At 43.0% G+C, this 26,455-nt stretch overlaps 1 protein-coding gene across 2 annotated transcripts in view; it reads left to right on the forward strand.

Annotated features, from left to right (window-relative positions):
• Positions 1 to 232: 232 nt before the first annotated feature.
• LOC140190675 (hepatocyte nuclear factor 1-alpha-like) overlaps positions 233 to 26,455 on the forward strand; it is a 222,847-nt gene continuing 196,624 nt past the window's right edge. For both annotated transcript variants that reach the window (XM_072247446.1, XM_072247447.1), the window contains exon 1: positions 233 to 909. In XM_072247446.1, coding sequence (XP_072103547.1) covers positions 563 to 909 — 347 coding nt within the window. In that variant the 5' untranslated portion in view covers positions 233 to 562. The remainder of the gene's footprint in view (positions 910 to 26,455) is intronic.

The raw sequence follows: 26,455 nt of genomic DNA on the forward strand, positions 1-26,455 counted from the left end.
GGTAATCGGATTGTAGGTGGTGAGAACAGCTGACTGGCTCTGATAACTGAATCAATATTGGACAGGAGTTGAAAATAAATATTTAAGCAGAAATGGGAAAGGGGGTGGGACTTCAAAAAAAAATCATTTCAAAAAGAAAACATTTGTTATTTTGTGGATTTCTGATGGGGGGCCAGAGGGAAATAAGCACTTGTTTTGCATTAAGCTTTCAGATGCAGTGTTAGTGTTTAAGGTATTCCCCTGCACTTTGTACAACAGTTAACATGGGGTCCAAAGTTCAGTGGCTACACCAGCGGAGGGATAAATGTAACCCAGCAAAATGTGCCCAGTTGAAATGTAAACAGATGAACAAGACTACGTTTATGATGACCAAAGCAGTCCACTTTCTGGTGTAGAAAATAGTATTTTTGATTATTTATTAAGTTTGGAAAGAGTGTTCTCACCTTAGGTTTGTGGATCATGTGGGAAGGATTCAGTAACATCAGAGAGACCTTGATATGAGGAGGGATTAAATAAATCTGTGGGATTAGTTACAAATTCTGCTGTGGGGCAGGGGGGGAAGATGGTGACCAAATTGACACCTCTGCAGCAGGAGCTCGTGAATGCACTGGTGGGGTCTGGGATCACCAAGCAGACTCTGATTGAAGCTCTCCATGATCTCGATCCTTATCAACCTGTGAAGACCGACGAAGCCCAGGGGTCGACGATCAACAATCTGCCCAACGACGGCTGCAAGCCTGAGTTACTGCCGGCCTTAGCCAACGGCCACCACTCGACTAAGCTGTCCGGCGACGAAAGCTCAGAAGACGGCGATGAAGACTATGACACCCCGACGATCTTGAAGGAACTGGACAACCTCAGCCCCGAAGAAGCGGCTCAGCAGAGATCAATAGTAGAACAACTTCTACAGTAAGGCTTCTTCTTCCATTTGCCTTCTTTTTTTTTAAGAGAAAAAAAAGTCAATCTAGTACCATTCAATGCCTCCCCTCAGCTAGTGCAGCCCATTCTGTGCAACGCGTTATGAAAAGCTGCCTGTCTGTATCAGGCGTTGCCACAGCTAGTTACTAATTATCCAATTGATAGTTATTTCTCTGTTCTTTTGCAAAATATAAACTAAAATAGAATAGCCATCCCTTTTTGGTTACATTTGATCATTAACTACTGATTATACAAGGTGCCCGGAAGCGTGTGACCAATATGCAAAGCCTGCTCAGATTAAAGATATTTCGCTCCCAGTTATTAATTAATGTTTGTGTGCGAATTATGTTGTTATGTCATTATTTCATTCGCCCAACATGTAAGCCACGGTAAATTTGCTCCGGGCTGCCAGTGTGTGTGTGCGTTTGAAAGTGCGATGCAGAATCCGGCGAAAGGATTAATTATGCTCTTTTTCACACACCACGATTATGTTTTTTTTTACTTGTACCCAAACTCTGTCAGACTTAATCGAAAAAGACGTTGTGGTTGCGGCTGTTGTTGACCATATGGTTAACCTTGTAATTTTAAACATTGCACAACAGGACAGGTTTATAACGAATATTAATCATATTACTCAAATTTATTCAAAACTGCGTATTGCCGAGGTGAGGTTGCTTTTGGTACACGTACAATACGAACAGACGATTTTGGTTTAGAAAACTTTAAGGCGTTTTTTTTTCAAATGAGCAGAGACTTTTAATTAGTCTTCACTGTTCGTGGATGTTTCAGATATTTCTTAAGGCAACGTTTACTTTTGATGACATTGTAAAACAAATTAAACCAAATGTGAAGGGGAATAATTCGAGTTTAACTTTACAGTGAGACGATATGTTGAGATGATTGTACATTGGTGATTGGGGCCGCGGGAAACGGTTAGCGAGCGAAAGCTGTATGCTAATTGGGCGGGCCATATGTTTGTTTAGTCTTGGCATTAATTTAAGCTAATAAATAATCAACTCGGCTCCCACTTAAAACCAGCGAGGGTCGGCCAGTTGCTTTATCGTTTGAATGACCGGAAAATGGGTGCTTTAATTAGCTAGGGCTCGATATCGCCGAGAGAGTCTCAACTTGAACCAGTAAAGAGGCGCGGGAATGGAAAAGAGCGTTTTTTTTTCCAAGGCATTTTGGACTTTGATCTAAGTTTTATCTGCGGCTCAGCATCAGTAGTTCAATAAAAAAGTAGTTCAGGGCGAGCACTCGGACTACCGCCTTCATTTGTTTGAGTAAACCTGTATAAATCGTGCCACCAAAAGTGCGTTTCTCTTCAAACTTTAACCTTTCTCGTGTAAATGTCAGCAGTTTTTTCTAGTTTATTTGCAAATAACTTCTGCTCTGGTGTGATGTGTCCGAGGTGTTCTATTCCTCGCTATTGACCTTGGTACTTCTAGTTCCTGCAAACTGGGGAGGTAAATGTACGTTTTTCATTCCCGGGACTTTTATCCACCACCCCACCCACCCACCACTACTACCTCACTTCCCTCTCACTTCCCTCAATCCTTTCTAGGCTTCTTTTGAAATAAACTCGGAGCAACATACGGCCGAGGCGAACTGAAATGACACCACTTTAAAATTGCGCAAGTGCTCATGCAGTGAAGCGAGAGGGGCATTTGTTCATTCAAAGTCAATCTGGTAAGAAGCGTCATACAGCACAGAAAGACGCCCTTGGGTTCACGGGTGCCTGTGTCAACCATGGATATCCATCATGCCAAGCCAGTTTACCAGCACTCTATCCCTAGTGCTGGGTGCCTCTATGATTCATGTGCCTGCCTAGATATTTCTTAAATATTAGTAATATCTCATAGAGAAACAGGCCCTTTAGCCCATTTAGTCCACGGTTACCACCAATCACCCACTTACACTCATTTTCAGGTTTGTAAGAGTTGCCTGGCACAAGGTCTTACTGACTGTCTTTAATTAGGCCATGTTTTTCCAAATACTCATAAACCCTGTGCCTAAGAACCCTCTCCTGTAGCTTCCTTGCCACTGCTGTGCGATTCTAGTTTCCAGGATCATCCCCACTACCCTTCATGAATAAAGGTACAAGTCTGTTTGTTTAATGAAACTGAAGTGGTTTACCTGCTTCCCTTTTGCAATTGTTTCATCCAGTTTACGGATTTGATCCCTCAACGTTTTCAAAACATTTGCTTTGTCATCTGTTGTGGTCTGAACCAGTTGTGGCAGCAGCAACAGACCCAGGCCCTTGCTCAGGCAGGCAGGAGCAACCTGTCAAAGCACTTCATCACAGTAGATGTGAGTGCCACAGGGCGATAGTTGTTGAGGAAGTTCACTCTGCTTTTCCTGCGTGCCGTTGCGATTAATATCCTTCTGAAGCAGATGGGCATCTCTGACAGCAGCAATGGGAGGCTGAAGATGTCCAGTTGGTTGGCATTCGCTTTCAGTGCCCTGCCGGGTATATCATCAGGGCCTGGCACCTTCTGAGGGTTCACCCTCTTGAAATATATTCTGAAATCATCCTCCGAGACGGATATCACGGTAATGTTCCCTCTACAAACAAGGGAAAATCTGCAGATGCTGGAAATCTGAGCAACACACACAAAATGTTGGAGGAACTCAGCAGGCCAGGCAGCATCTATGGAAAAGAATATAGTCGACTGTTCACTCTTTTCCATAGATGCTACCTGGCCTGCTGAGTTCCTCCAGCATTTTGTGTGTGTTGCACTGTTCCCTCTAATTTGTTTTACAGCTGCACGGACCAACCATTGGTCTGGGCAGGAAATTTTTATGCAGCTCGAAACCCGTGTGGCCCTTTGTATTAACTGTAGATAAGCTGCAGGGCAACAAAGGCTGTGTATGTGTGAACGTTTCAATTACTGCGCGGCCACACACTCGTGCAGTTTGGAGGAAATTGTGATTGCCAGATGCTTGGGAGTTCGCACAGGTAGTGTTTTATTCTCCCCTTCAAACTGTGCTTAAAAGGCTTTGAGGATATTGGGGGCTGAAGCGTACAGCCATTTATGATGATAGGTTTTACCTTATAGAACGTAAGCCCTGCTAGAGCTGACACACGTCCAATTGTGTGTCTAACAACATGAAATTGCTTTTTTGCTCTCACAATGGTCTTCTGAAGGCCATACCTGAACTTCTTGTAGGGTTTTGGATTACCGATCTTGAACTTTATGGACCTAGCCCTCAGCAGACAATAAATCTCCTGATTCACCCAAGGCTTCTCATTTGGATATGTCCAGTATGTTCTTGAAGGTGTGCACTCATCCACAGAGGTCTTGATGAAGTTAGTGGCGATTGTGGCCTATTCATTCAGCTCCGAAGATTAATGCCCAAATATAATCCATTCCAGCAATTCAAAGCAGTCCAGTAATACTTCTCTATCTCCATGAAGAAGGAATCTAATAGGATAGGGCATTGGACCATGGAAGAAAGTGAAGGAGAAGGGGATCAGAGGGAGGTGAGCATAAGGATGGGTGAGAGGGTAACCAGAATGGGGAATGAGAAGTGAAAGTGGAGTGTGGGGGTAGGGAGAAATGATCAAAAATGAGTGAAATCAGTGTTCACGCCATCAGGTTGGAGGCTACCCAGATGGAACGTGAGGCGTTGCTCCTCGAACCTGAGTTTGGCAGTGGAGGAGGCCATGGACAGACATGTCAGAATGGGAGTGGGAAGTCGAGTTGAAATGGGTAGCCACCAGGAGATCCTGCCTGTCAGATAGAAGGAAGGTACCTGAGACGTTCAAGAGCTTCCCAGGTAGGCACATGAATGGAGGGATATAGACATTGCGTCGGCAGAAGGGATTAGTTTAATTAGTCATTTAGTGACTGGTTTAATTAGTTCAGCACAATATCACGTGCAGAAGGGACTGCTCCTGTGTTGTATGCTCTATATTCTAATATTCTGCCCACATTGCCATTGACTCTCCCAGATTCTATCATTCACCTGCACACTCGGGACAATTTACAGTGGCTACTTAGCCTATAATGTTTGGGATGTGGGAGGAAAATGGATCACTCATGGGAAATCCATGTGGTCACAGAGAGAATGTACAGACTCCACAGGACATCTGGAGGTTAGGACTGAATCTGGTTCTCCGTCAAGGGGAGGTAGAGGACTGGTTACTAGCTGTGCCATTGTGAGGGTCTACTACCTCCACTGCCGAAGAACGTTTTGGGTGGTGGGTACGATGCTAAAGACAAGCTTAAAGTTCAAAGTAAATTTATTATCAAAGTACATATGTGTCACCATATACAACCCTGAGATTTGTTTTTTTGTAGGCATACTCAGTAAATCCAAGAACCATAATAGAATCATTTAAAGACTGCACCTGACAGGGTGGACAAACAACCAATGTGCAAAAGATAACAAACTGTACAAATAGAAAAGAAAGAAATAATTAAGTAATAAATATCGAGAACAGGAGATGAAGAGTCCATGAAAGTGAATCCTTAGTTTGTGGGAATAGTTCAGTGATGGGGCAAGTGAAGTTGAAAGAAGTTATCTCCACTGATTCAAGAGCCTAATGGTTGAGCAGTAATAACTGTTCCTGAACCTGGTGGTGCAAGTACTGAGGCTCCAGTACCTTCTTCTTGATGGCAGCAGCGAGAAGAGAGCATGACCTGGGTGGTGGGGGTCCCTGATAATGGATGCTATGTTGCTGTGACACAGCCCCGTGCAGTGTGCTCTACAGAGGGGAGGGCTTTCCCCATGATGGACTGGGCAGTACTCACTACTCTTTGTAGGATTTTCCATTCAAAGGAATTGGTACCATACCAAGCTGTGATGCACCCCATCAATCAACTCTCCAGATGTCTATAGAAGTTTGTCAAGGTTTTAGATGTCATGCTGAATCTTCACAAACTTCTAAGGAAGTAGAGGCACAACTGTGCTTTCTTTGTAATTGCACTTTTGTGTTGAGCCCAGGACACGTCTTCTGAAATGATAAGACAGAGCAATGCAAAGTTGCTGACCCTTTGTACCTCCGATTCCCCGATGAGAACTGGCTTATGGACTCCCAGTTTCCTCCTCCTGGAGGATTGCGTTATCTGAGATAACGCTGAACTTTTTCTTGAGTGTTGTTGGAACTGCACCCATCCAAGCAAACATGTGGTTTGTAAATATTTGAAGCACTTTGGTGAACCAGGACATGAGTGGCTCTTCACAGGACACCCAGCATCTGACCCAGTCTGTAACCACAGTCTTTGTATAGCTGGTTCGGTTAGTGTTAGGATAATGGTGACTCTCAGGATGGAGACACGAAAGTGCACTCAATACTCCATAAATGTGCCTTAACCAAGATCTTTAAAAGATGCAACATGACTTTGAAACTTTTATACTCATTTTCCTGATCAATGAAGGTAAGGTATGCTATATGCCTTCTTTACCACCTGATCTACGTGTGCTGCCACTTTCAGGAAGTTATGGACTTGGGTACCAAGATCGCTCTGTATACTAGTGCTGCTTAGGGTCCTGCTATTTACTGTATACTTCCACCTATCATTTAACCTTCCAAAGTGAACACTTTACAATTGCTTGTATAAAACTTTATCTGCCATTTTTACACCCGTATGTGCAAATGATCTATATCCAGATGTAAGCTTTGACAACCTTCTTCATTATCCACAACGCCACCATTTCTTGTGTCATTCCCAAATGTACTACTCAGCCTATTTACATTTTCATCTGAATCACTTAAATAAACTTAGTAATTACTTTATTCGGTACAGGAGTGGCACCTGGTGTGGTTCTCTGCTGCTGTAGTCATTCACTTCAAGGTTCAACATGTTGTGCATTCAGAGATACTCTTCCGCACACCACTGTTGTAACACCTGGTTATTTACATTACTCTCTCCTTCCTGTCAGCTGACGTCTCTCATTAACAAGGTGTTTTGCCTGCAGAACTGCTGTCACTGGATTTTGTTTTTGTTTTTCACACCATTCCCTGTAAACTCTAAAGAACGTTGTGTGTGAAAACCCCAAGAGATCAGTAGTTTCTGAGATACTCAAACCACCCCATCTGGCGCCAACAATCATTCCACAGTCCAAGTCTCTTAAATTTAATTTCTTCCTCATTCTGATGTTTGGTCTGAACTATAACTGAACCTTTTGACCATGACTGCATGCTTTTATGCATTGAGTTGCATCCACGTGATTGGCTGATTAGACATTTGTATTAATGAGCAGGTGTACAGGTGTAGTTAATAAAATTGCCCCTGAGTGTACATTACAAACAACAAAGGTCCCAGCGTTGATGCTTGTGGAATACCACTGGTCACAGACCTTCATTCAGAATAACATCCCCCCCACTGCCACCGTTGTCTTCTATGGCCAAGCCAATTTTGAACCTGATCTACTGAGTCAACTTGGATCCCATGCATCTCAGTCTTCTGGGATGACAGTCCTTGTCAAACATCTAGCTGAAGTCAGTGTAGACAATATCTCACTGCCCTTCCCTCATCAATCATCTCCAACATCTCCTCAAAAAATTCAGTCAAGTTTGTATTAAGTGACTTGCCCTGAGTATCCCTAATAAGTTCACACTTTTCCAAATTTGAGTAAATCCTATGCCTAAGAATCCTCTCCAGTATCTTTCCATCCACATTCCAAAGACATATTGGTTAGGGTTGGTGAGTTGTGGAAATGATATATTAGCACTGGAAGTGTGGCAACACTTGTGGGCTGCCCAGTACAATCCTCATTGCTTGTAACGACACATTTTCAATATTTTGATGTACAGATAAAGATAATCCTTAGCAACTCCCTAGTCTTCTGGGATCTCACCCGTGACAGAGAAAATGAGAAGATCTTTCTCAAGGTCCTGGCAATTTCCTCTTTTGCCTCAATAACCTGAGTACTTATCCACCTTAATGTTCTTCAACGGATCCAACACCACCTTTTTCTTGATCTGAACATGCCCTAGCTTATGAGCATACTTCACATTGCATATAATTTCACATTACAATCTTAGTCAGCACCAAGCACCCTGAAAGCACAGTACATCACCATTATATGAGAAAACAGCCTATGCTCCTTTATTTCTTTAACAGTGGAGAACAATGCTTTTGGTATAAAACTATTAACAGACTTACCTAATGGTTAATAAGCAATGACCAATAATGCAGTGGAAAACTGTATTAACTAACATTATTTTTACAATCAATCTGCAAAGAATTACATGGCATTCTATGGGATATTGCACAGGGAGTCTGATAGATCCTCTCCACATGAAGTAGCAGATGTATATCTAGGGAGTTTCCACAAGCTAGAGGGTAGTGAATCTGTGAAATTCATTGCACAGACGGCTGTGGAGGCCAAGTCATTGGGTATATTTAAAACGGCAGCTGAAAGGTTCTTGATTAGTTTGGATGTCAAATGTTACGGGGAGAAGGCAGGAGAGTGGGGTTAAGAGGGATAATAAATTAGTCACAATCAAATGGCGGAGCAGACATGATGGGTCAAATAGTCTAATTCTGCTCCTGTGTCTTATGGTCAGAGATAATGTTCTAAATCTGAAATTCAGTTGAGTTTGGAGTTTGGATATCCCATCTCACCAGATATGATTGGATAGATTCTCATTTTTATTGAATCCAGAGTCAGGTTTGGCATTGTTTAATAATAGGAATTATTTCTTAGAAAACTAGAAGAAGAAGAAGAAGAAGAAGAAGAAGAAGAAGAATATCTTTATTGTCATTGTTGTGGAACAATGAAACACAGTTTAGCAGCTCAACGTTTTGCAGCATGACAAAGAATATATTCATAAAATAAACTCTAAAACCTCAGGAGTGCAGTCCAAAATTAATAATATATGGATGGGGGGCGGGGGGTAGGACTATTGCACACCTGCCATTCCTGGAAGTGGATGCATTTAGCTGCCGCCGTCTTAGGAGGGGGGCAGGAGAGGGGAAGGAGGTGTTATACATTTCACTGCTGGTGGGTAGAAGCTGTTAAGGAGTCTCTTTGTTTTCGTCCTTAATGCTCTGTATCTCTTCCCAGAAGGTAGAGGGGAAAACAGGTGATGTCCAGGATGAGTGGGATCCTTTGAAATAACAGTAGCCTTCTTTTGAAGTCTGCCAGTATAAATGTCTCTGAGGGAGGGTAATGTTGTGCCAATAACCTGCTCTGCTACCCTCAGCACCCACTGCAAGTCCTTCCTGTTCTGTTCTGTGCAGCTGGCAAACCGTACTGCACAGCAGTACGTCAGGAGGCTCTCTATAGTTGTCCGATAGAAGTTGATCAGCAGGTGATGAGGGAGGAGAGCGTGCTTTAGCTTCCTTAGGAAGTAGAGCCTCTGTTGGGTCTTCCCCAACTGATAAGAGATATGGGCAGTTCAGGTGAGGTCAGCCGAGATGTGGACGCCGAGGAACTTGAAACTGTCTACTCTCTCCACCTCTTTCCCGTATGTGTACAGAGCAGATTGCTCGACGCGCTTTGATTTCCTGAAGTCTACTATCAGCTCCTTGGTTTTTGTGATGTTCAAGTCCAGGTTATTATGACAACACCATTCTGTCAAATGCTGTACCTCCTCCCTGTAGGCTGTCTCATCACAGTCTGATATGACACCTATTAGGGTGGTATCGTCAGCAAATTTGACAATGGTGTTGGTGGAGTGAATGGTAGAGCAGTCATGGGTGAAAAGAGAATAGAGGATGGGGCTGAGAACACACCCCTGTGGTGTACCAGTGTTCAGGATGAGAGTAGATGATGTGTGTTCTCCCATCCTGACACTTTGGGGTTTGTTACTCAGAAAATCCAGTATCCATGAGACAGTGAACTGCCAAGGCCCAGCAGATATGCTCTATTATTTAGTTTGTGCCATGATCACTCATTATTTAATTTGTATCAAGACATATTTCAGGATCGAAGTCCTGATGCCGTGGAACATGCTTACTCATCTTACTCATTTTTTAAGTTATAATGAAAGACACCTCGTAATAGAACTCCAGCTATTGCCTGAAACACAGGCATCTTGCAATTCTGCAACAAACTGCAGTAACCTATAATTCTCCCCACACCTGACAAGATGGCCTGTCCCGAATAATGATATGCCCTGCAGTGTATAATGCTCACTATTAACATAAATTTTTTTGGAAGTGTTCTGTCTATAGATCATTATTATATTCTAAATTTATATATATAAAACCAATATCTATATTTCAAATTTGCATTAGAACATTCCTCTGTTCTGAAAGGTGTCATAAAAATGCAAGTATTTCTTTTACTTAATATTTCAATTTAAAAGTATAATATCAGTAAAATTTTCCAGAATATATGTTTTTAAACCACCAAAGCAGTCAGCTCCTGAGTGTCATGAAGAGAGGAACAGTCTATTCTGCAGCTTATCATTACAAATGGGAAGATACTTGCACTCAATGCAAAACCATGTTATAGAAACATGTTTGTGAAGGGTTCAGAGTGAGACATACAAAACGCTGGAGGAATTCAGCAGGTGAGACACAATCACGAGGAATTCTGCAGATGCTGGAAATTCAAGCAACACGCATCAAAGTTGCTGGTGAACGCAGCAGGCCAAGCAGCATCTCTAGGAAGAGGTACAGTCGACGTTTCAGGCCGAGACCCTTCGTCAGGACTAGCTTGGCCTGCTGCATTCACCAGCCGCTTTGAGGTGAGATACAATGCATGGAAAGGAATCAACAGTCAATGTTTCAAGTCAAAACCGTTCATCAGGATGGTAAAAGATAAGTCAGAGTAAGAAAGTGGGGGGAGGGGAAGGCGGACAAGCTAGATTGGTAAAGCCAGGTAGCTGGGGGAGGGAGAATGAAGTGAGAAGCTGGGAGGTGATAGGTGGAAATGGTAAAGGGCTGAAGAAGAAGGCTTCTGATAGGAGAGGAGAGTGAACCGTGGGAGAAAGGGAAGAAGTGGGGGCACCTGAAGGAGATGAGGGTTGGGTGAGGAGAAGAGATAAAAGGGGGGCCAGAGTGGGGATTGGAAGAGGAGGGAAGGAGTGGGGGGGCAATTACTGAAAATTAGAGAAATCAAGGTTCATACTTTCAGGTTGGACTCTACTCAGATGAACCCGAGGTGTTGCTCCTCCAGTCTGAGAATGGGCATTTTGGGGCAGTAGAGGAGGCCATGGACTTACATGTCATCTTTGCACAATTTTATTTGCAAGCCAAATATTTAAACAGATTTCCTTATCAATGAAATAATTCAGCAGAATTTTTTAACAACCTGACAGCAGGATTTACGGGCAGTTTATCAACAATAATTATGTTTGCAGGCACATTGCTGCTAACAATCTCCTCTCCAGATGAGTGCTGGTCATCCGCACAATCCAGTTTCAGTTGGAAAAATACAGAAATGGGTGAGAGTTTGGTCATTCCAATGCAATTATGTTTATGGTGACAGTAACTAATACAGAAAGTGTAATTGCCACTTTACTTCTCTCTCCCCAGTTTTCTCTGTTCCTCTCATAGAAGTTCTTGGATTAAGTAAGTATCCATTCTTTACATGCAAGCTTGGCCATGCATGTCAAGGAGGCACTTTCAACATAGAGAGATCACATCAGTATTCAATCCTTCCTCTCTTGGTATCTACACAACTAGGAAGGGGTAAGCGGACTATTCCCCTCCCTAAATCTTCCTGTTCGTTTGCTTGGAGTATTACAATTACAGGCAGGACTCTTACCAATGGTCTGCTTGGCATTCTATAAACCCACAGAGACCGAACACAAATAAGCTCAGAGTTTTCTCTGGGAATGGACTTGCCAATATTGCCAGTAGGGGAGTCAGCCGGGATTTTCAAGGGAACGATTAATTTGACCCCATTTGGAAAATGTGAGTTGTTTTTCCATTAAAAGGAAAATTAAACAACAAATTAACCAACAAAATATTCGTGTCATCGAAATACTTCCAGCAGTCTATAATGAAAATGAGCTGGGAACGAGAAAACAAGGTGCTGAGAGACATGTTCACCAGAGGGAATTCAGTTGCTGATTTTGTTGGCATTATATTATTTTCATTATTTAGGGAGTACTGAAAACAATTATTCATTATAGGAAGAGCAGCAGTTTTTCAACCCCAGTATTTATATCAATTTCTGATTGAAAATAGCTGTATGGTCGGGTGAATTATAGTGCACATGAAGGAAGTTTTTAAAAGTTGGTAACATTTTTTCCAGTTACGATCTGTATAATTTCTTTTGCCTTTGGTAGTATGGGTCTCTGTTATATCTTTCAGATCTTTGCAAGGTTTCCATGTATGGTTGTGTCAGTAGAGGAAGAAACAAAGATAACATTTTTGTATTGATGGCCTTTCTCAAAAGACATAACCTGTCCAACTCATTATTCCCACCATTCTCTAATTTTAAATTGCTAGCTTGCACTTCTAATTCTCTGATGCTTCTTATTTTTGTTGTGTTTTATAACGACAAAACAGGAAACTAATTGAAAGAAAAACAAGGGAGCCTGAGAGATGTGTCTAAACTTCACTTTTAGGGAAGTGCGTGCTTATGATGTGGTGGTGTAATAATGTATACCATTCACATACTTTTACATATAACCCGCAATGAATAATTTAAGCAAACAAAGAATGTTTAATCAAACAATATATTTAGAATGTTATTCAAATATTAAATACACAACAAGTGTTCTTTCTAAAGCTATTTTTTTACAACTTGTTCTCCGTTGTGAGTTTATTAGGATTGACCTCACCCACCTCATCTGATAAGTACCTGTAGAAATGGATTTGCACCCAACTCCTGTGAAATCAATCTGATAACATTATAGCTGTAAAAGTAGGGCGTGAGTTGGGAGGGTGGAGAATACCATACAGCCTAAACTTAATGATAAGTACAGAGTTTAAGTTCAGCTTATCAGTATCAGTGCAGCTGTAAAATGGTTTTTAGATTAAACTGAACTTCTTCTTTTGAAACAATAATATCGTAAAAATGATCAAGTGCTCAGACTAACAAGCTTCACTTTCTGATTTTAAAAATAAATTGGTAGAGTTAAAAAAAAGCAAAACCAATTTGATGACATTATTTAAATATTTATCTTCCTACCAGCCCATTATCATTGAAATTTGTAATGTTCTCAGGTTTAGGTGACCTCAAACCGTAAATTGCCAAAATATCTTGATAATGTGGAATGAGATGATGATAATTCTACTGAATACCAAAGGTAGCTGGTAGGATTGTCTCTTGTGGACATTGCCCAGCCTCTCTGCGGTAGGTATGTTATTAGCCACACGTGCCTCAATGTTGCCTGTTTCTTGCTGCAGACAGGCATGGACTGCTCTATTCCCTGAGGAGTCATGAATAGAATTAAACAGTGGAAGGAAGGCCATTGATGAACCAGCTGAAGATGGTTGGGTCTCGGATACAGCCCTGAGGAACTCCTGCAGCGATATCCTGGGGCTGGGCTGGTTGACACCTGATGACCACAACCATCTTTCCTTTCGATGTCCATGGACTTCCGGTTTTACCGGGATGCTGCATGTTCTCAACGTCAAGAGCAGCCTCTCCCAACCCACCTCTGACAGAGCTTTAGTTCCACATTTGGACCAGAGCTCTGGTGATTTCTGGAGCCAATTAGTCCTGGAAACCCAAACTGGGTAATAGAACATAGAGCATTACAGCCCAGTACAGGCCCTTCACCCCAAGATGTCATGCTGATCTTTTAATCTACTCTAAGATCAATCCAACCCTCCATTTTTCTATCATCCCTGCGCCTATTTAAGAGTTTCTTAAATTCTCCTATTGCATCTGCCTCTACCACCTCCTCTGGCAGGGCATTCCACGCACCCATCACTCTGTGAAGAACTTACTTCTGACATTCCCTTTACACTTTCCTCCAATCACCTTATAATTAATGCCCCCTTCTATTTGCCATTTCTGCTCTGGGAAAAGTCTTCGACTAGCCTCTCTGTCCATGCCTCTTGTCAACTTGTACACCTCTCTCAAGGTGCCTCATCCTCCTTCACTCCAAAGAGATAGCGAACAAGAGGATGGTGAGTAGGTTGTTGGGCGAGTAAGTGCTGTTTGAGGGTACTGTTGGCCACCGCATCTATCATGCTGCTAATGATTGAGGATAGACTGACTGGGCAACAACTAGTTGGGTGGAATTTGCAATTTTTTGTGCACATGAATACCTAGGCAATTTTCCACATTGTTGGGTAGCTGTGGCATTGTAATTATTTTGAACAGTTTGGCATTAGGTGTAGCTGGTTTCAGAGTGCAGTCTCCAGCTAGGATATTGTCTAGTTCCATGTATCCAGCACTCCTGGCCATTTCTTGATATCTTATGGACTGAATGGAATCCATTGAAAGCTGGCTTCAGGAGGAATGATGCAAACCAATGATACATGGTTGCAAAGGCTTTAACTGTGTCTTTGGCATTCACACGCTATGATTATCATTACTGAGGATGGAGATACTCTTGGAACCATCTCCTCCTGTTGATGTTTAGTTGTCCACCATCATTCATGATCACTGGTGGCAGGATTGTAGAATTCAGAAGAAGGAGAAGAAGAGATGGCTGGGGTGGATGTCAAGCCAGATTAAATTGTTTATAAGAACAGTGATCAGAGAAACCAAGAGAGTGATGTTCAGCTGCACTAGTCTGTGCCAGTCAAGATCCCCCACCTGAGCCTGTCCTGTCTGCTTGCATTTGACTGCTCTCCCTCTCTTCAGGAGCCTTGGGTCCCATACTACCAGATTCGGGAGTGGCTGATGCCCTGCCCTGCAGCCATCGGGCTCCTGGACTGGCTTCTCTAGCCTCAGTTCTGAACTGACATTGCAGCCTGTCGACACACTTTCAGGGACTCTGCAGATAATGTTCTCAGTATTATTTGTCTATTGTCTTTCATTATTTGCACGACTTGTCCTCTTTTGCACATTGGATGTCTGTCGGTCTCTGTTAGATTATGAGAACACTCAGTCCTCTTTTATTGTCATTTAGAAATGCATATATGCATTAAGAAATGATGCAATGTTTCTCTGGAGTGATATCATAGAAAACGGGACAGACCAAAGCCTAACACTGACAGAACCACATAATTATAACATATAGCTACAGCAGTGTAAAGCAATACCATAATTTAATAAAGAACAGACCATAGGCACAGAAAAAAAAAGTCTCAAAGTCCCGAGTCGATCGACTCCCGAGTCCCCGATAGCAGGCGGCAAAAGGGAGAAACTTCCTGCCATAAACCTCCAGGCACCGTCAACTTGCCGATACCTTGAAAGCAGCCGACCCCAGCCGACCCCGAGTCCATCCGTTTGAAAACTCCGAGCTTCCGAGCAGCCTCTCCAATACAGCCTCCTGAGTGCCATCCTCTGCTGAGCGCCTCCGACCTCTCCCCGGCCGCTGAAACACGCAAAGCGGACGATTTCGGGGCCTTCAGCTCCGGAGATTCCAGTTACCACACAGTAACAGCGGCAGCGAAGTGGGCATTTCAGAGGTTTTCCAGATGTTCCTCCGTGCTCTCACGTCTGCCTCCATCAAATCAGGATTGTGTACGGTCCCCTACTTGACAGATAACAGATGTTCATCACCGAAGTGGCCGCGCGCGCTGTTGTCGCACCGCCATCTTCTCCCCCCTCCCAGGAGGGTTTATGTGTCGTTTTTCATGGATTCTATTGTGTTTCTTTGACTTCCTGTGAGTGCCTGCAAAAATTGACTCTCCAGGTAGTCATACTATACCTGTACATACTTTGATAATAAACGTACTTTGAGCTTTGATATAATTTATTGGCTGTGTTATTAACCTCGTTGCAAGCTGGTTTCTGCTCTTCAGCATGTACATAGTCCAGTGTTGCAGAGTCACCAGACTGGCGCCTAAGGTTTAGTTTCACCTGCTGCTGTATGACTCTGAAAGTGCGGAGTTGTCACCAACTGCATGTTTTGAGAGAAACACATTGTAACCCCCTGACCGGGTTTGTATGCAGACTTGGCTCATTAGCTACCTCTGCTCACAGCCACGTGACTCAGTGGTGAGAAGGGCCACCTTCATAAACAACGTACGTCTAGGGTCGGTATGATTTGGGATTCGACCAAGCAGGAGCGTCGTGGCGTTCTAATTAAAGAAACCTCAATCTGAGCGAATGCTGCGTAAATACTGCCCATACACAATTATCAGTTAGCAAGAAATAACAGATCAACAGAGCATAAAAGTATAAAGAAAGTATACTTACTAATTTCAGCTTTGCTGAACAGTTATTAGGAAAAAGGAAGAGAAAAGAAAAGGGCCCATTACAGGAAAAGCAGTCCAATGTGCACACAACTGTTGGAGCTCATCTCTTCCAAAACAGGGTATTCGGGGCTGTATCTCTTACCCACATTTTGGACCCATGGTCTGCATGAAAACACCCACAACATTTTCGAACTCCCCTCGAAGACCATTTCGAGCAAACTGGCTCTCTCTCTTTCTCAGGAGCATAGTCTTTCCTCCTTGGAGCCATTCATCTGCACAAAGCACTTCTTGCAATGGGGACCCTGCGGCATCTTCCCTTCTGTCCCGATCGGCAGCTCTCGCCAGAGACTCCAAACTGGACTTTCTCTGCCTCACTCTGTCTACGACTTTCTCCAGATCCCACCAGCCTGATTGGCTGACACCAACTGTTCTAAGCTGAAGAGCAGGGCTTCTTACCTTGAGCCAAAACCAAAACATTCTATCAACAGGACACACTGCTTTCGCAGAAACTGCTGAAATGAAATACCTACAGTAGAGCAATAGAAACCTTAACAAGGGCAATACACACAGACAAAATCCTCTGCACACAAAGGTAAAATCACTTTGCGATTTTTGCATATCTAGTTTATAACTTCAGATAGAAAACCAACCTTCTTCACTAGGTTTCAGTGAGAGCACGAAACAGAAATTGGGAAGACAGTATATCAAAGATTATGATGTGACTCTTCAATTCCTGATACACAGATGCCATCACTAGAGCACGGTAGCAAAGCAGTTAGTGTAATGCTCTATGCCGCCAGCGACCTAGGTTCAATTCTACCCGCTGTCTGTAAGGAGCTTGTACATTCTCCCCGTGGCACGTGGGTTTCCTCCGGGTGCTCGGGTTTCCTCCAGGTGCTCCGGTTTCCTCCCACAGTCCAAAGATTTACAGTTTATTAGGTTAATTGGTCTCATGGATGTAATCCAGGGCTCCCCAACCTTTTTCACATCGCAGACCGGTTTAATATTGACAATATTCTTGCGGACTGGCCAACGGTGGGGGTGGGGGGGTGGGGAAGTGTTCAGATAGGGTTGCCAACTTTCTTACTCCCAAATAAGGGACAAAAGTAGCAGTCAAATATGGGACACTTGTGTTTACCCCGAGAAAGACTGCCATGACTATGAAGCCTTGCGTGGGCACCTGTGTACGCATGCGTGTACGTGCCGATTTTTTTTTTCTACAAATCGGTTTTGGCTTAATCTTCCCAATTCTGTTAAGTGAAACTACACTGTACATACATTATTTCTACTTTATATAGGCTGTGCGTTTATCATATCATTCCTACTTTTACTATATATTAGCGTTATTTTAGGTTTTATGTGTTATTTGGTATGATTTGGTAGGTTATTTCAAGTTCAGCAGTGCGTGACAGGGAATGAGGAAAGGTGCAGCTGACTCATATCGTTTCATATCATCAAATCATATCGTTTCCTCGTGCCCCGGTAGCACATGCTTTGCAGCCCGGTACCGGCCCGCAGCCCGGTGGTTGGGGACCGCTGCTGTAATCAAGCAGCGTGGGCTTGTTGAGCTGGAAGAGCCTGTAACTGTGTAGTAAATAAAAAAAATAAATAAATACCCAGTTTTAATGTAAGCCACTCAGTGTTAGTTGTGTCCAGATTCTGTTTCTCTTCCTTTATCTCCATCACATCGTAAGCAGAATCAGCTGGAATACTGACAGTGTACATCCTCATTATAAACTCTTAGTCTTTCCACTGATATATTGCAAAATAACTTCCCATCATCACCAGCCATTTGCAACATGACCCCTCTTACTCAATTCACCCTGGTTACACCATTCTTGATTCGGGCACAGTATCTGTTATACATTTCCGACCTCCCATGGGGAAATGAAAAAATAAAGAAATAAAAACTAAACAGGGAATGGAGAGAGTGGTGGGCGAAGAAGAGCTACTGGAACAACCACAACTGAAGTGTCTTTGTTAACGGAAGCAATCAGCTTTTGTGAAAGGCCTTTTACATCATGAACCCTTCATCCAAGCCAGCAAAGAACTGGTGACAACCCCTTACTGTACTGCATATAATGGACGCTGCAGAGGGAAGTAAACTCTGTATACTGTGACACTCTCTCAGAATGGGAATTTTGGAGTGCTTTCTCCAGTCGTTGAACTGAAACAAAACCTTATATTTTGGTTCTCTGCAATTTGCACTCAGCCTTTCAGTATCAAGCAGTTGTTTGAGGTGTCAGAGTATTCTGTTTGAACATAAGTTTGAATTGGTACCAAATGATTAAGGCATCTTTTAGCTTTCCAGCATAAGCCCTTTGGGTTAACACCTCTTGTTCCACAAGGAACTTCATGCTGCTTCTGTGATTCTTAAAGTTATTGGTGCCAGTAGGCAGCTGTATCACATGGTTCTGCTTTCTACACAAAAGACAAGCCAAACCAGAGAGCAAGGCCACCCCTGGAATTAGAAGTAAATTTGAACTCGAGGAATTTGGTCTCTAATTTATTTACTTGGGGGTTGTGGGTGGAAATAGAGGGTCAGCGAGTCTGGAGATACTTGTTCTCCAGAGGTCATGATAGTGGACTTAGTTATTCTCTTCACGACCAGCTTGTCGAGGAGTTGATAGTCTTCTTGTTGGACACCTCATGCCATTGGATCATTGGTGGAAACAGTCCTTTCAGCCCAATGGGAATACGCTGACCATCAAACGTCTCCTTGCATTGATCCTACTCAAACTATTTTATTTCACATCAACTGCCCTCCAACCGCCCTAAATTATGGTTCCATGGCTCTGCTTGTTAATGTTGGAAGTGGATGTGTAGGAGGTAAATTGAGGTAAAGAATGGAGGTATATAATGATAGAGTTCCACTGAAGCGACATCTCTTCACTTTAAATGATTGATGTTTTTCTTGTACATTTCTGACAGTACACACTTCTCTTTGGAAACTGTACAAGGCCTGGGTCTGCGTTCACCAGCAACTTTGATGTGTGTCGCTTGAATTTCCAGCATCTGCAGAATTCCGTGCGTCGACTGTACCTCTTCCTAGAGATGCTGCCTGGCCTGCTGCGTTCACCAGCAACTTTGATGTGTGAAGGCCTGGGTCCACTGCCTTTTTTGATTACTGCATAGTGACCTCTGATGGAATCTTCAAATGCATCGATGTCGGTGAAGACTAGATCAAGTTCATCTGTTACATCTTCCATACACGAATAGTTGCATGAATAGTTGCTCCATCGAAATCAATGTTCTTGCGAAAACTGGAAATTAGCTGTTTTTTTCAATGTTCACTCCAACAACCAAAAGCCCCCTTTATTTGGAGAACAAAGTTAGTTACAAGTTTTGTGTAAAAGCAGCTTGAAAATGCTCTAGGGAAGAATCTCTTCCTTTTAGTTTTAGCTTAGCAAAGATGTTGAATGAATGCAGCTCACATTTCTTCATTTAAAAGAATTTACTGGGAATGTTAGCACCAAATTTCAATTACTATAAATTCAACCAACCAAGAACAGATATCTTTCCTTTGGGTCTTTCGCAATATTTCTATAATAGACAATATGTATTTTGTAGTCAATTAAATAAAGATATCATCAAAGATAAGGGAATATATTTATAATTCATGTGCTTGAATGCCCTTAAATTGAATTAATTACTACGTCTGTTTGGCATTAGGTTAGCCGACTACTGGATTTTGTTTTATAAATCTCCAATGGTATTTCCTCTCTTGACACAAGACAATCATAGACTCCCAAAGGAATTATGAAATAGTCCTTATATTTAGTGACAGGTGTAGGGTGCAGATCAATGAAGCATGTGTTATAGTATTTAATCTCCGGGAAATGCAGTGGCATTTTATCCAAGAAGGATTGACAGAGACCTCCTTCAATTATATCAGTTAGCAGCTGTAAGGAGATCCAGTTCCATTTGGCCGCATCTTGTTTCATGTCAGCTATCAATACAACCAGGTTAAAATATCACAAATATCTCCATGTCTTTTGATCCATTTATGTTGCTGCTCCATTTGAATTTAGCTGCTATTCTGAATTGGTCAATTTCACAGACGGCAGTCTGCTTAGAAGAGCAGAAGACATAGGAACAAAATTATGCCATTTGGCCCATCGAGTCTATTCCACCACTTCATCATTTTACCTTTCAGCACCAATCTCCTGCCTTCTCCTGCATCCCTTCACACCCTGACCAATCAAGAATCTACCAACCTCTGCCTTAAATGTGCGTACAGACTTGGCCTCCACAGATGCTGCCCGTGGCAAAGAGTTTCACAGATTCACCACTCGCTGGCTAAAGGAATTCCTCCTCATCTCCGTTCAAAAAGGATGCCCCTCTATTTTGAGACTGTGTCCTCTGGTCTCGTACTCTCCCACCACAGGAAATATCCTCTTTACATCCACTCCATCAAGGCCTTTCACGATTCAATAGGTTTCAGTGAGGTCACCCCTCATTCTTCTGAATTCCAGTGAATACAGGCCCAGAGCCATCAAACGCTCTTCATATGACAATCAGTTCAAACCTGGAATCATTTTCATGATTCCTGACGAAGGGTCTCGGCCTGAAACATCGACTGTGCTTCTTCCTATGGATGCTGTCTGGACTGCTGCATTCTACCAGCATTTTGTGTGTGTTGCTTGAATTTCCAGCATCTGCAGATTTCCTTGTGTTAATCATTTTCATGAACCTCCTTTGAAACTTCTCCAGTTTCAGCACATCCTTTCTAAGGTCAGGGGCCCAAAACTGCTCACAATACTCCAAGTGAGACCCCACCAGTGCTTTATAAAATCTCAACATTACATCCTTGGTTTTAGATTCTAGTCTTCTTGAAATGAATGCAACACACACAATATGCCGGAGGAACTCAGCAAGCCAGGCAGCATCTATGGAAAAGAGTACAGTCGACATTTCAGGCCGAGACCCACCAGCAGGGTATCGGCCCGAAATATCGACTGTACTCTTTTCCATAGATGCTGCCTGGCCTGCTGAGTTCCTCTGGCATTTTGTGTGTGGTGCTTGGATTTCCAGCATTTGCAGATTTTCTCTTGTTTGCTCTTGAAATTAATGTTAGCATGCCATTTGCCTTCTCCACCACAGGTTCAACCTGCAAATAAACCTTTAGAGAATCCGGTACAAGCACTCCCAAGTCCTTTTGTATCTCAGTCTTTTGTACTTTCTTTCCATTTAGAAATTAGTCAACATGTTCATTTCTTCTACCAAAGTGCATGATCATACACTTCCCGACACTGTATTCCACCTGCCACTTCTTTGCCCATTCTCCTAATCTGTCTGTTCTTCTGTAGCCTCTCTACTTCCTCAAAACTACCTGCCCTTGCACTGATCTTTGTTTTGTTGTATTGTCTGCAAACTTTGCAACAAAACCATCAATTCCATCATCCAAATCATTGACATGTAACGTAAAAAGAATCGGTCCCAACACAGACCCATGTGGAACACCACTAGTCACTGGCAGCCAACCAGAAAAGGCTCCCTTTATTGCCACTCTTTGCCTCCTGCCAGTCAATCACAGCTTTATCCATGCTAGAATCATCCCTATAATACCATAGGTTTGTAGCTTGTTAAGCAGCCTCATGTGTAGCACTTTGTCAAAGACCTTCTGAAAATCCAAGCACACGACATCAGCCAATTCTCCTTTGTCTATCCTGTTTGTTATTTCTTTGAAGAATTCCAACAGGTTTGTCAAGCAAGATTTTCTCTTGAGAAAGCCATGCTGACTACAGTCTATTTTATCATGAGGCTTCAAGAACCCCAAAACCACATCCTTAACAATTACTAAATGACAATAAAAGAGGACTACGTGTCTTCATAATCATGTCTTCCCAACACTGAAGTCAGACTAACTGGCCTATAGTTTCCTTTCTTCTGCTTCTTTCCCTTCTTGAAGAGTGGAGTGACCATTCCAGAATTTAGTGCTTCTTGAGAGATTACTACTAATGCCTCCACAATCTCTTCAGCCACCTGCTTCAGAACTCTGGGTTGTACACCATCTGGTCCAGGTGACTTATCTACCTTCAGACCTTTCAGTTTCCCAAGAATCTTCTCCCTAGTAATGGTAACTTCACACACTTCATGACCCCTGACACCTGGAACTTCCACCATACTGCTAGTGTCTTCCATAGTGAAGACTGATACAAAATATTTATTTAGTTCATCCACTATTTCCTTGTCTCCATTACTACCTCTCCAGCATCATTTTCCAGTGGTCTGATATCCACTCTCACCTCTCTTTTACACTTTATGTATCTGAAGAAACTTTTGGTATCCTCCTTAATATTATTGGCTAGCTTACTTTTGTATTCCATCTTTTCTTTCTTAATGACTTTTTTTGTTGCCTTCTGTTGGTATTTGAAAGCTTCTTAATCCTCTGACTTCCCACTAACTGTTGCTCAATTACTTACCCTCTTTGGCTTTCATGTTGGCTATGACTTCTCTTGTTAGCTGCAGTTATGTCATCTTGCCTTTAGAATACTTCTTCCTCTTTGGGATGTATATATCCTGTGCCTCCTGAATTGCTTCCAGAAATTCCAGCCATTGCTGCTCTGCCGTCATCCCTGCCATTGCTCTAATCGGATCAATTTTGTCCAACTCCTCTCTCATACCTCTGTAATTCCCTTTGCTCCACTGTAATACTGATACATCTGACTAACTTCTCCTTCTCAAATTTCAGGGTGAATTCAATCAAATTATGGTCACTTGCCCCAAGGGTTCTTTTAACTTAAGCTTTCTCATTAATTCTGATTCATTGCACAACACCCAGAATAGCTGATATACTAATGGACTTAACCACAAGCTGCTCTAAAAAGCCATCTCATAGGCTTTCTAGAAACTCTCCGTCTTGGAATCCAGCACCAACATGATTTTCCCAATCTACTTGCATATTGAACTCCCCCGTGACTATTGTAACATTGCTCTTTCGGCATGCATTTTCTATCTCCCATTGTAATTTGTAGCCCACATCCTTATGCAATTCCCATCAGTGACTTTTTACCCTTTCAGTTCCTTGGCTCTGCCCACAATGATTCAACACCTTCTGACCCATGTCACCTTTTTCTCATGATTTGATTTCATTTTTTACCAACAGAGCAACATCGCCCCCTCTGTCCTTGGACATTAATCTCCCAATTATAATCTCCTTTCAGCCATGATTCAGTGATGCCTACAACATCGTGCATGCCAATCTGTAACTGTGCTGCAAATTCATATACCCCATTCTGAAAACTGCACATATTCAAGTATAACACCTTCAGTCCGGTATTCACCCTTTTCGATTTTGTCCACCTTTTACATTGCAACTCATTTGTTGACTGCAATTTTGCCCAGTCATCAGCTTCTCCTTGCTAAGAGTCTCACTACACACTGCCTCTGTTTGTAAATCAACTACCTCATCTTCAGCACCATCAATCTGGTTCCTATCCCCTGCCAAATTAGTTTAAACCCACCTGAACAACCCTAGCCAACCTGCGCACAAGGATATTGGACTCACTTGGGTTCAGGTGCAGCCCGCCCCTTTTGTACAGGTCACACCTTCCCCAGAAGAGATCCTAATGATCCATAAACCTGAACCCCTGCCCCCTGCACCAGTTCCTCAGTCACATATTCACCTGCCGAATCTTACCCTCACTGGCACGTGGCACAGGCAGCAATCCTGGAGGTCCTGTTTCTCAGCTTTCTACCCAGCTCCCTAAAATCTCTCTTCAGGACCACCTCACCTTGTGTAACTACATCAATATGCACTAAGACTTGTGGTTACTGATCCTTGCCCTTGAGAATGCCATGGACCCAATCCAAGGCATCCCTGATCCTGGCAGCAGGGAGGCAACATAACATCCAGGTGTCTGTATCGCGCCCACAGAACCTCGTCTCTGTTCCTCTGACTGTGGAATCTCCTTTCAACACTGCAGTGCTCTTCACCTCTCTGCTCTTCTAAGCCACAGCACCAGACGCAGTGGCAGAGACCCAGTCACTGTGACTCCCCTCTGGTAGGTTGTCCCCTTCAGCAGTATCTAAAGTTATATATTTATTATTGAGGGGAATAGCCACAGGTCTACTCTGCACTGGCTATGCATTTCCCCTCCTTCTCCTGACAGTCACCCAGTTACCTGTCTCCTGCGATCTAGCAGTGACTACCTCCCTGCAGATCCTGTCTATCACCTCTTCATTCTCCTGTATGAGTTGAATGTCAACTAGCTACAGCTCCAGTTCCTTAATACGTTCTCTCAGGAGCTGCAGCTCGATGTACCTGGTGCAGATGTGTTTTTCCGGGAGACTGGACGTCTCCCAGTCTTCCCATATCCCACACACAGTACAGGACACTGCCGTGGAGCCATTCTCACTAACCTGCTATGCCTTAACAGGTGAGGAATGAAGAAATAAGGACAGAGGGAGAGTAACTTACAAGACAGTGTTCTTCACCTGAGCCTGATGGGCCCAAGCCACTCTACAGACTGGCACACTCCAAATGAATGGCCACTCCGCTCACACTTGAATTATTCTTATTGGCCCTTTCTAATGAATCCTTCCTGTTGATTGGTCATTCCTCGAATCAGAAAAAAACTGCTGTGAAACTCTGTCTTTAGAATCTCGATGGCTGCTCTGATTAAAAAGTAGCTCTTTTCACTGCACTGAAGTGGATTGTCTAACTGCGGGGAAGTCAACACTGTGAATACCGCGTCTGGTCAGAAGGTTCCGGTGTAGAAGGGTATCGTTATTCAATGGGGCAGTTTCTTGAGGGAGGTTCAAATTTTGGAATAGCCAGTTTGGATGTGGTCCCTGGTTTCTGCAGGAGTAAGAACCCTTGCATTTGAGAGTGCTTAGGTTACTGACTTGTTCAAAGAGTCTGAGTTGAAATGAGAAGTGGGAAATGTGAATTGGGTATTTTTAATTAAGTAAAATGCTGGCACGAATGAAGCTCATAGAATCATATAGTGTAGAAGTAGGCCTTTCAGCCCATCCAATTGTGCTGACCCATCTACACTGATCCCATTTTATTCTCCCAATGGTCCCATCAATTCCCCCAGATTCAACTGCTCACCTACACATTCCGAACAACCTTGTGTAGTCAGTCAACCTACCAATGCTGGTTGTGGGAGAAAACCAGAGCATCGAGTGAAAACTGCGAGGTTACAGGGAGTGCATGCAAACTCCACATAGTCACATGGGGGGGGTGATTGTCAGGATGGGACAACCTGGAACTTAGAGCTGTGGGCTCACAACCGTACTAGCTGTCCTCAGCAAAACTGTTACAAGTTTATTGCAATTTAAGGAAGGAATGTGCTGCCTTTATCTGATGTGGCATCTGGTGCTGGCCAGACAGCTGGAGTTAGGAATGAGCAACGAAACAGCCATTGATGGTTGCTGTCAGTACTGAATGGGAAGAGGCTGGGTGGCAAGTATTGCAACAAACACAGTCAGGTTACTTGGCAACCGGCATTTATTTAAAGAGAGTCTTGATAAACTGTCGCAAGTAGAACTCATAAGCTGAGCTACAGCAACATTCCCGGATAAAGTCAGGATTATCTTTCCTGCTAATTGTAGGGGAGGGGTAATCATACGAGATAAACTCAATACGCTGTATAGTTGTACAGCATAGAAGTAGGCCTTTGGTCCACCACATCTACGCCAACCTTGTAGCCCATTGATGCTAATCCAATTTGCCAATATTAGGTCCCTATCCTTCTATGTCTTGCCTATTTAAATCCCCGACTAAATCCATAAAGTTATTTACAGTGATGCAGTTCCAAGCATTCTTAACACACAAAACCCTCTGCTCATTCGATTTAGATTCAGATCCAGATCCAGGCCTTGAACGCTGAACTCACCGATGACAGGACTCTGAAAGTTAGGCTTCAAGGTCCAGTCTTGCTGCTGGCCTTTGAACACAGAGCAGAGGCTTAGACTTAGACTTAGACTCTGGCTTGTCATCCAATCCCCCCACATCCTTGCCCCTAAATTCAAACGTGACCCTTAATTCCCATTCTGTCCCCTAAACTCTCCCTACGAACCTGTAACAGAACAAACAGAAGGAAGTCTGCAGACGCTGGAAATCCAATAAGTAAACAGTCGGCGTTTTGGCCCGAGAGCATTCTTCAGGACTCTGATGAAAAATACCCATATTCTTAACAGAAGAAACACCCTGCTTACCTTCTCTCACATTGGGCTTGTGGTGTCACTCTCTGCAACTGACATGAAATACCAGCCTTACCAGGAGCACCTGGGGGAGCTCAGTGTAGTCAGGCAGCATCTGTGGAGCCACAAGGATGGTCAACGTTTTGAGTTGAGACTCTGCAACAGGGCTGATATTAGAACATTCAAATATTTCACTCTGTGATACTTTT

Source organism: Mobula birostris, chromosome 31 (assembly GCF_030028105.1).
Source record: "Mobula birostris isolate sMobBir1 chromosome 31, sMobBir1.hap1, whole genome shotgun sequence".
NCBI lineage: Eukaryota > Metazoa > Chordata > Chondrichthyes > Myliobatiformes > Myliobatidae > Mobula > Mobula birostris.